The sequence below is a fragment of the Onychomys torridus genome, chromosome 20 (genome assembly GCF_903995425.1).
Source record: "Onychomys torridus chromosome 20, mOncTor1.1, whole genome shotgun sequence".
NCBI classification, from domain to species: Eukaryota; Metazoa; Chordata; class Mammalia; order Rodentia; family Cricetidae; genus Onychomys; species Onychomys torridus.
In genome coordinates, this window is record NC_050462.1 from 37,710,550 (window position 1) to 37,721,059 (window position 10,510).

General features: G+C 51.0%; 1 protein-coding gene across 1 annotated transcript; it reads right to left on the minus strand.

The window, feature by feature from the left end:
• Positions 1 to 347: 347 nt before the first annotated feature.
• Positions 348 to 10,111, minus strand: Dyrk2 (dual specificity tyrosine phosphorylation regulated kinase 2). Its single transcript, XM_036169947.1, has 3 exons — positions 9,867 to 10,111; positions 9,273 to 9,421; positions 348 to 2,140 (listed from the first exon to the last, which is right to left on the minus strand). Exons 1-3 carry the CDS (start codon positions 9,913 to 9,915, stop codon positions 533 to 535), a joined length of 1,806 nt encoding a protein of 601 aa, XP_036025840.1. The 5' UTR covers positions 9,916 to 10,111; the 3' UTR covers positions 348 to 532.
• Positions 10,112 to 10,510: the final 399 nt, after the last annotated feature.

The following is a 10,510-nucleotide window of genomic DNA, read 5'->3' on the forward strand; positions in this document are numbered from 1 at the left end:
GTGCAGTTCTTCTTCGAGATTCTCACCGGGACCCTTCTTCTTCCACCTACACTCTGACCCAGGTTAACTGAGGGGAAATGGAGGCAAGGCATGCTCTCCTGGAGCACGGAGAAAGGAGGAGGGCCCCTGGGGGCCACCTCCCTGCGGGGCGGAGAGGACGAACCATGAAAACATAGTGAATATGTGTGACCAATCTGTAAATGGGTGTCAGTCATGAAGAAATCAATGGCCTGCCACTGATATGATCACTCTGCCACTAACTACAGTAAGGCTCATCTTACTTTTAGAACACAAGGAAGGGGGGAAAAAAAAAACCAAAAACCAAAAAACCAGTTTCAGAAAATATAAAAACTTAAAGCATTGTCCCCATGTATTTATAAAAACAAAACAAACTGTCTTACATCAAGTGCTGAAAAGATACAAATAAGTCGAGTTTTTGAGCAAATAAAAACAGGTCTGAGCTACACTTTTCAACCCAATAAGGCTCAGCTACAACGCATTTCTCAGCTTGCCAGCATCAGGGGACTGGAGCTCAGCTAACGAGTTTTGGCAACACTGTCCTCTGCTGAATATTCCCATTGGCATCTGTCATCTGTGCCAAATTAGTCCTCAGCTTGGAAGCTGAGCTGGAAGGTGGAGGTAACTTGGAAATCGACGTGATAGCACCGGTGCTGTCCGTGACCCTCTTCACCGCCGTCTTCTCCCCGGTCGGAGGCTTTGGCAAACGCCTCCTGAGCCAGGGGTGCCGCAAAGCCTGACCTGGGGTCATGCGGACTGCGGGATCCCACTCCAAACACTGTTTTAAGAAGTCAAGGAAAAGAGGATCATCGCATCCCTTCAGTGCGTTCCCCCACTCTCTGCTCTCTGGTGGACCTCTCAGTTTCCCCCTCCGGGACCGGCCTCCATTGAGGACCACCGAGCCATCCGAAAGAGTCGTGACAGTACAGTATCGGGGATAACCCTTGGAGCTCACGAAATTTTTGGCTCGTTTAGAAGCATCCAGGAGTTTCTGGGAAGGCATGCCCAAAAGCTCAATCATACAAGCTAGCTGGTCCCCTTCATCCTCCCCAGGCAAGAGAGGATAACCCGTCAGAAGTTCTGCGAGGATGCAACCCAGGCTCCACATATCAATGGGCATGCCGTACCTGGCTCCAAGGATCACTTCCGGAGCCCGGTAAAAGCGCGACTGGATGTACGTGTAGACCCGCTGGTGCTCATAACAACTGGAGCCAAAGTCAATCACTTTAATACTGCTTCTACCTTGCTGCTTTAACAAAATGTTCTCGGGCTTAAGGTCACAGTGGATTATTCTGTTTTTGTGCAAAGCATCCAAGCACTGTAGAATCGAGTGGGCAAACTTGCGCACCAGAGGCAGGCTGAAGCCCTGGAACTTATTCTTCTTGATGAGCTCATAGAGGTTCATGCTCAGCAACTCGAACGTCATGCAGATGTGGTTGCGGAAGGTAAAATTCTCCAGCATGTGGATGACGTTCATGGTGTTGTCCTTATCCTGCTTCCGTAGGTGTTCCAAGATCCGGATCTCCTCCGCCGCCTGCCGGTGGAAGCGCTTCTCGTTCCGCACCATCTTCAGGGCCACATGCTGGTGGACTTTGTGGTCATAGGCCTTGACTACCTGCCCAAAGCTCCCCTTCCCAATGACCTTGAGGACCTCGTACCTGTAAGCCACGTGATCATGGGGCACCTGCACATAGGATCCCTGGTCGTCATCGTAACCACCGTTGTTGGGTCCACCTGTCATGCCTTGGCGCTTCTTCGCATTTGGACCCAAGAAATATATTTCAGGGTAGCTAAAAATCTCATGGTGTTCGAAGGCTGTGAGTTTTTGCATGTATTGCTTCATCGCTTGCTCGGGGGTCATGGGGGTGGCTTTCACCTTCCCCATGCCTTCCATGGACTTCAGAGAGGTGGAACTCCCCTGCCGCCTGTGGATGCTCTCCAGCTGCCTCTCTGGCACCACAGGCAAGCCCGCCTTGCCCACGGCCGTCAGCCCATTGGGCTGCGTTGTGAGCACTGTCCTCTTGTTGCTGTTGTCCTCGAATAGCTGCTGAACCTGGATCTGTCCGTGGCTGTGGCTGCCGATGTGGAGGTGGTCATTCATGGTGTGCTTCCCGCCGCCGATCTGGAAATTCAGACAGGAAAGCGTCAACAGAAAGGAAGGGGCCCTGCTCCCCAAAGGCGATGTCAGAAGTCAGTCCTCATTAACCGACTCCCAGTTTGGCAGGAACCCACAGCCACCATCAGTTTTAGTCAATGGAAAGTGCTGTGTCCCCAAGAAGTCCCATGAATATACCGGCAGGGAGGATGAATAGGATGCTTATAGGCACGCCAATAAAGGAACAGGACAATCGTGGATCGGGCCAGGTTAGGAAACACCGGACAGTCTGGGAATGCCACAGCTACAGAGCCAAGGTCCTAGCAGTAAGTTCTCCTGGAGGCAGGGATCAAGCCTTCATGTTACCATTCTGCACCTAGGGTTTAATAAGAGGCCTGGCACATGGCAGGTGTTTTAAGCCATATCAGATCTGGAAATGAAACCGGTAAAGCGTGGAAAAGCGCCACCTACACCGTTGCCCACGCCCAGACCACAGTGTCTTCCACACTTCGAGGCATTCTTTTATTTCTATGAGGATGGGGCATCACACCTGTCCAGCACTCCCTCAGATATATATATATATATATATATATATATATATATATATCTGGAGCTCCTCCAGAAACACTTGATGCTTCCTTTGTCCCCGGAAGTGATGCTTCCTTTGTCCCCGGAAGTTCTAATTAACCCCAGAACACACACAGTGACAAACAAAATAAGCTTCTATTGACAAGAGTCTCCCGTAGATACGTGTGTCCTAGTTACCCAGCAAACTTCAGACCTGTTTTCTTTCTTTACAGTTTCTGGGTGTCACTGACTTCAATCAGTTGAGGTCATTCTGTCCAACGAGCTGAGCAACTGCCATTCAGTTTGGGCCTCTGGTCCACGGCTCGGTACCCACGCATGAATTTCTATATCTGCAGGCTGCTGGGATATTCAGCTTTCCAACAGAGAATAACATGATGCTAATACTGCCACCTTGACAGCATCTAGAACTTTCTAGGGGGCAAACCTCTCTGAGCATGTCCCCTAAAGACTTTCCATGCTGGGTAAACTGAGGCAGGACAATCCAACCTAAATACGGTTGGCACTGTTCCATGGGCTGGGGTCCCGGACTGAATAAACAAAGTGAGCCGAGCACCAATCCTCATCTCTTCCTACTTCCTCCCTGAAGAGGCTATAATACAATAGCCACCTGGGGTTCCTACCACCATGACAGTGTGGCCCTTCTTGAACTGTCGGCTAGAACACACTCTTCCTCTTTTTCAGATGGTTCTTGACCTGTATTTGCTCAGAGCACAGGAAACAGTAACCAATACAAATACAAAGTGGCAATTTCTATTTCTGGCACACATGCCATCCCAGAATAGTCCTGTCTAAACAAAGCTGAGAGGGTAAAGGCTGATCCCCCTTTCTCCTACACTGAATGGGCTCGGGATTTCCTTCAAGCAGCCTTCTGGGGAAACCATTTCTTGAAATCTCAAAGAATCAACTTGTCATCAACATCCACCTCACTCACCCAGCCAGCATTAATGAGGGACTAGTTAAAAGTGGCAGGAACTTTGCCCATTGGGAATTTACAATAAGTAAGATGAGTCTTTTGTCACTGGGGCTCAGTCCTCTGTTTAGGGGTATCCAGACTCCTGGAAGAAAGAGGTGAGGGAGAGGAGCAGAGTGATTCAAGAAATGCTTTGGGAACCCCTGGATTAGAAAATGAAATTCCAAACCTTCCTTACTAGCAGGCCATGATCTTCCCCAATTTATTTATTTTTTTTAACTGACAAGCAGCAAGCATAATGGCCATCTATGGAGCGAGGCTCTGTTCCCTTCTAAAAGAGAAAGAAGCCAGTTCCTGGGCCCGACTCTGACTTCACAGGATCCAGAATTGTATTTAGGTAAGGTGACTTTATATTCCACTATATAGTAGTTGGGATCTTTTCTACTTCAAAAGCAAGGCAGTCCATAAAAGACACTGGAAAAGCCTTGAGCATATATAAAAGTAGTCCAAACTTGTTGACTGCTCTTTCTCTGCCTCCTTCCCTTTTCTCTGTCCTTTCCTTCCCTTTTCTGTATTTTTAAGATGCCAGAGTTAGCCAAGAACTTGCTAGCAAAGGCTAGCCTTGGGGAAAGAAAAAAAAAAAAAAAAAATCAATCTTTCCACTGCTACCGGCCTCTCAAGTGCTAGGTGGCTGAGTGCTCCCGGCCTCTCAAGTGCTAGGTGGCTGAGTGCTCCCGGCCTCTCAAGTGCTAGGTGGCTGAGTGCTCCCGGCCTCTCAAGTGCTAGGTGGCTGAGTGCTCCCTCATATCTGCCCACTGCTTTTCCTTCCAAAACCTCATTCACCTCAGTGCTCAATAAAAGGACTCCAGATTTGAAATCTCTCTCTTGCTGGGGTGGGGGGGGGGGGAGGAGATTGTGGTCAGTATGTAAAATAAATGAAAGAAATGTTATTTAAATAAAATAAAATTTTAAATCCCTCTCCTCAGGGCAAGATGGAGGGCACTTCAGAAGAAGAACCCACATAACCTAGATCTATACAACTTCAACCTTGGGAGTTTAAGGATTCTTAAAATGTTAGCAAAATAAAACTTTTTGAGCTTTGAAAATTTACTCTGACTTAGGTTACTGCAATCAGCTTTTGCATGAACTAAAAAATTACTTCCAATGTTTCAGTGACCAGAACTAAAGAGCTTGCCCATCAGTTGGTCCACCAGCTCTCTCTCCAGTATCAGCTATGACTCCTGTTGACAGGTGGGTCTCAGCTTCCATTCTCTTGACTGTCCACTCCTACTATTTCCTGGTCGATCCTGCGCACAGCTGGCATATGAGGAGCACCCATCATTGGCTGCAGTCTCCTCTGTGTCCTTTGGCAGAGCTGCCCATCCATACCTCCTGGACTCATGCCCCATGCCCAACTGCTAACGCATTTCCACTTCCACAGACAACGCAAACAAACACACTCATAACGTCTCTCTATAAAACCATGTTTTCTTGCTATCATAATCCTCAACTTAAAAATCAAAAAATTTAAAAAAAAATAGAAAGAAAGAAAGAAAAAGAAAAACCCCAAATAATTGCTCTGGCTGAATACCTAGGAATCCCTGACAGTGTATATACCTGGAAAACACTCTCAGCGTTCACCCTCTTTCCACACTATCATCAAGCCTCCCGTGCCCACTCACTCAGGCCCTATCAGTTACATTTTACTCTATACTGCTGTTTTCACTGGGACAACTGAGACAGATATGCAGGCAGACAGACTCAGACACACACAGACACACAGACACACACACACAGACACACAGACACACACCCCTAAACTCCTCACATCTTCCTGCACACTGCTTCTTGAGCTGGAACGTACATATTGTCCATCTGAGACTGCTCTTGCTTATGCCCACAGCTACATCCCACCACCACAGCATGCAGTGTGAGCACATCCGCCAGAGCTCTTCCAGTCTGATCCACACGTTGGTGTACCCCTAAGAGGAACAAGGCTGAACCCCCAGGACGTAGGGACACCATGCACTTCCACAATCCTCTCCTGTTGATGAAGCCAGTACTGTGTGACCTTGCGTGATTTACCTTCTCTCTCTGAACTGCACTGTCCTTGTGTGCAGAAAGGTTCCAAGCTACCTCGTTAGGGCTGTTGGGGAGATTAGAGACCTTGTGTGTGTGTAAAGTGTGTGGCGTAGTACTTAGCAAGTGACAGCTAGTGCTACCATCCTTTTCTCACGCTCCTTTGAATCTCCTCCTTTCCACTGTTTGGATGACAAACTCCTACTCACCCTTCAATGCCCAGAATTCTCACCTCCTCTGATCTATTAAACAACTCCCTCTGTACCTACAGTGAACTGTCTCATCATTAATGCTTCCCCTCACTCAGTTTTGACAAAAAGTGCACCCATCTGGCTGCAAGAAATTACTGGGATGAGGGTGGTGGTCACCTCTTATTTTTCTTAAGTCCCCATTAACATGAACTCAGGCACACAGTAAACACCAAATATCTCCTCACTTGAAGCATAGAGTTAAAAAATGTCCCTTCAAGTCATTCTTCAGCAACAGTGTTTGCTCTTGAAAAGAAAACATGAAGTCAACAACCGAGGGAGTTGGGAAATATCCCAAGAGGCCCAAGTCATAAGATCTTGCCGGGCCTCCAAGGGAAAGGATGGCTGGTTAAAAAGTACCTGTAGCAGACATCTTACAACACCCAAGAGCCTTATACATTCCAGGAGTTAAAGATACTGACTTGAAGGTTCCAGTAAAAGAGAGGATTTGGGGTCCCGAACAGTGCAGGGCCCTGAAATCACAACCAAAATCAAATGCACAAAAGTGATACCTAATAGGAGGGATGTCCACAAATGCCAGAGATGCTAGGACCATATCATAAACTTAAGGACCCTGAAAGATCCTTTGCTCCTACTTCAGCCTTTGGAAGCCAGAAACCATGGATCGGGCCTATTTGCTAATGTAGTACAACGCGCCACATTCAAGACTCCCAGCTGAAAAGAACCCAGTGGTTTACATACCTACAACCACATGTGTTAAAGTGGAGAGATCCACAAACCCCTCCTCTAATCTTGAGATATTTTAGTATTGAAAATTCTGCATGAACAGAAGTCTCAGAAGTTGGACGCTTTTTCTCTTGCAATACCAAAATGGCAAGCAATACATGCTCCTGTGTGCTGTGACTTCTGGGTGTTTTAAAACCTCCCAAAGTCCTCTTAGAAATTTGGGGGGTGTAACGGGAAAAAAGTTGAGCTTAAAAAAAATAAAAAAATAACAAAACAAAACAAATAACAAAAATAAACAAAAAAACCAAAACAACAACAACAAAAAACACTGATGAGTAATTTAAACATTCAAAGTTATAAAAGTATATACCAATTTGGAATCTATAGAAATGAAAAGATTTTAAAATGAATACTTTGTTATCTGCCACATATTACAAGGGAAAAAAAAAAAAACTAACAAGAATCAAGATACTTATTGGTTTTACTTTTAGGACAGATTGACCTAAACTAAATTACTTCAGTATAAAAGTCACACAAGAAGTAGGAAACACACTACCATGGAAAATTCCAGAGTTCATAATCCTATCATGTGCTTAAGAGCAAAGAAGAGGACGCTCCTGTGATAAATCATTTCCCCTTTCTTCTCACTACTCACTTCCCAGCAGTTCCAGATGAAACTGCTCTGGAAATCAACATGTCAACACTTCTGAAAATGTAGAAGCCATGGGAACATATACCTGTAAAGATGCTAGCCTTTATGACAAAGCTAATACTGGTTCCCAGAACTAGTCCTCCCAAGCAGTGCATTAAACTCAGAGGCGGGACGATGTGCAACTCTGTAGCACATATTTGAGTTGGCTACGGACTCCGGACAGCTCAGTTAACCTGTGGAGTCTGAATCCTCAGGTCAAACTGCAGGAGAAGAACCAGATAGACTCTGTGGTCCTGAATGCCCTTGATCTGGGCAAACCGTACTGTTACACAAAGCAAGTCAAAACTAACAACATGGGAAACACAAAGCTTCACTTTCAGAACCAAGCATCTAATAATGCAGAACGGCTGAAATGTACCAACAGCCACACCATACACAGGCCGCAGCAGAACACTGGCATCTCTCCTGAGAAATACCTTCCCGTTGGCTCCTCGCAGGCTACTCTACTACTGGCAACTTTGTCTTCTCCCGGTTTTAATACAGATTTCAATGGCAAAGAAGTTCCCATCAGGTAAAGGTCATCCTTAAACAAAAACTGGGAGTCAGAGGCAAACCAAGTCACCTTTCCCAGGTCACATCATGTCACGTGATCACACCAACACGTTAGGGGAGGGGAAAAAAAAAAGGATGTTGTATTTTCCAAACTGTCAGGTGATTCTAAACCAGCCCAAACAACAGCAAATCCAAACCTCTAAAGGCCCTGGTGGTTCCTTACTAGGGATGCGCCCGTGACAATAACATCCCTCCTACCTGTAGGCTCTCTCTTTCCCAGCAATAGTCTAATCCCAGTGTAAGGAATTCCCAGCCCCAAGGAGAGACACACCGAGAAAAACAAAATGAGACCTAACAACAAAACGCGTTCGATGAAATTGGTCTACCTCTCTTCCATGTCTCGAACCACAACTGAGATCTTTCCTCTCATCAAGGCTCCCGTGATAAACAAGTTTCAGCCACATATGACCCCCCAGAGATGCTCCCTCCAGGTCACAAATGATGCTTCCAAGCAACTTTCACTTAGCCACAAAATCGTCCATCCTGCAAGCCACCTCACGCAGAACCATCCTAGGGTGCTCTCACTGTCCAAGAGCCTTTGGGAAAGAGACCTCGGAAACCATCACCTTCTCAAAGCGCACACCTCCTCTAGGCTTGAGGTCACCATCCAAAGGCCATCTCTAGGAGCTGAGAAAAGGTACATGGTGCAGTCGAATCCAGTCTCTGCTGCCGCCAGTCCCAGCCTTGGTTCTCCTTCTCCCCCCAGGGCCTCGAGGGACCACAGCCCTGGTCAGGTGCCCTCCTCCGGGCCACCTACAAAGCAAAGCTCGCCTTTTTCCTTTTGAGTAATATCCATGTACAGAATCCTACAGGGGTGGGTTGTTTTGTTTTGACTACTGCTGTGGCTCTTATTTTTGTTAATGTTAATTACAATTTCTGCTGTGCTCAAACCTGTAGCTCTCATAAAACATGCTTACACACGCGGGGGACAATTGGCGGGTGCTCCCTGCTGGCTGGAGCCAGGCCTCGGAGGCTCTTTGGGGGATCGATTTTCCGGGCAGGGTGGCCTAGATGTCCCCTAACACATATGTTTCTATAAATATCCACTACCCCTGGGGTTGGGAGGAGATGTTTACCGGGTCGCGGGGGGGGGGGGGGGGGAGCTCTGAGAAGCAGAGATGAAAAAAGAGGGGGAGGAAGGAAAGCCGCAAGGAGGAAGTTCCCAGGAAAAGGAGCTCTGGGGTGGGCGGGCTCCAGAGGGAAGCGAGGGGCCCACGCCACGAATCTCCTTTGTGGCAGCAGCTCAGGGCTCGCCCAAGTTGCAGAGGGCGGCGTCGAGGACAGGCCCCTGCCAGGGGCGTGGAGCACTCGGCCCTCTCTTCCCACAGTCAGGACCCCACAAGCCCAGGATCTACCTGGCACCCTCCCGGAGCCGGGTCTCACCGTGTGGGCTGCGGTGGCAGCGTTGCTGGCCCGGAGAGGCGGCAGGGCGATGGGAGAGGGTGGGCCGGTCCCCACTCCGCTTCGGGGAGCCCCCGCGCCGATCCCCGGGGAAGCCTGAAGCTGGCGAACGGCGGTGTCCCCTCCTCGGCCTGGGAGCCACGCGCGGGAGGAGACAAAAGAGGGTCAGGGTGGGGGAAGAGAGCCACCCAGACCTCCCCCCCCCAGCCCCCGCCCCGGTGGGCAGCGAACCCCCTTTTTTTCTCCCCACCGGGGAGAATGGAAGGAAGGAGACACCCGGCCCGGGAAAAGCCGGCAGCGTGCGGGAAGCGAGGGGGATCGGGACGCGGCTCCCCGGCGCGCACCCGCCAGCTGCAAAGTTAAGTTCGCGACCCGGCTGGCCGCAGCGCTGGGCCGGAGCTCCGTGGCCCACGTCGCCCGGGCCGGGGGAGGGGAGGGCGAGCCAACCGGGAGGGCGCAGCGACGGGGCCGCGCTCCGGACGCCCCTCGCCCAACCCGCCGGGTGCGGGGCTACCCCGGGGCACCAACGCGCACAGCCCGTGCCCCGTGCCGCCGCCACGGTCCCGGAGCCCTTACCGGTCGGGTAGGCGGCAGGAGCGGCGGCCGAAGGTTTCCTGGCTAACATGGCCGCGGGAGAGGAACGTGCATGGCAGGGCTGCCCTCGCCGCCGGTCCCGCCGCTACTCGTCGCTGCCGCCGCCGCCGCCGCCGCCGCCGCCGCCTCCTGGTCGCCCCTCTCGCGGGTCCCCCGCGCCTCGTCGCCTCCTCGCGCCGCCCGCTACAGCCAGACACACGCAGTCCGCTGCATCCCCTCGGCCCGGGCCCGCCGCCGCGAGCCCCCCGCTCTCCTCCTCGCCGCCGCCGCCGCCGTCCCCCTCGTCCTCGGGCGGCTGCTGTACCCCCCGGCCCGTGCACATGCCTCGCCCTCCCCCTGCCGCACCGCTGGCCTCCCCGACTCGCTCACATCGGGGCCGCGGGGAGCAGGCTGCGGCCGCCGGGACCCACTCGCTCGGGAGCCTCCTCCCGGGCCCGCGCGCGCCCGCGCCCACGCTCGCGCCCGCCGCTCGCACCCGCCGCTCGCGCCCGAGAAAGGCCAGCCCAGCCCCGCCCCCGACGAGGCCCCGCCCCGGACTCCTCCCCTCTCCCTCCTCCCCCCCGCCCCCTGGCCCGGCCCCAGCCCCAGCCACACAGGCTCGCCGCCACCCCACCCGCCCCAGCCGC

What these genes read in the sequence shown, in the direction of transcription:
- Dyrk2 (XM_036169947.1), bottom strand. Translation starts at nt 9,915, where the DNA reads ATGTTAGCCAGGAAACCTTCGGCCGCCGCTCCTGCCGCCTACCCGACC. An exon ending in TCCTGCCGCCTACCCGACCG is followed by an intron (nt 9,422 to 9,866) that starts GTAAGGGCTCCG and finishes CGTGGCTCCCAG; the next exon opens with GCCGAGGAGGGGACACCGCC. An exon ending in CTGCCACCGCAGCCCACACG is followed by an intron (nt 2,141 to 9,272) that starts GTGAGACCCGGC and finishes CTGAATTTCCAG; the next exon opens with ATCGGCGGCGGGAAGCACAC.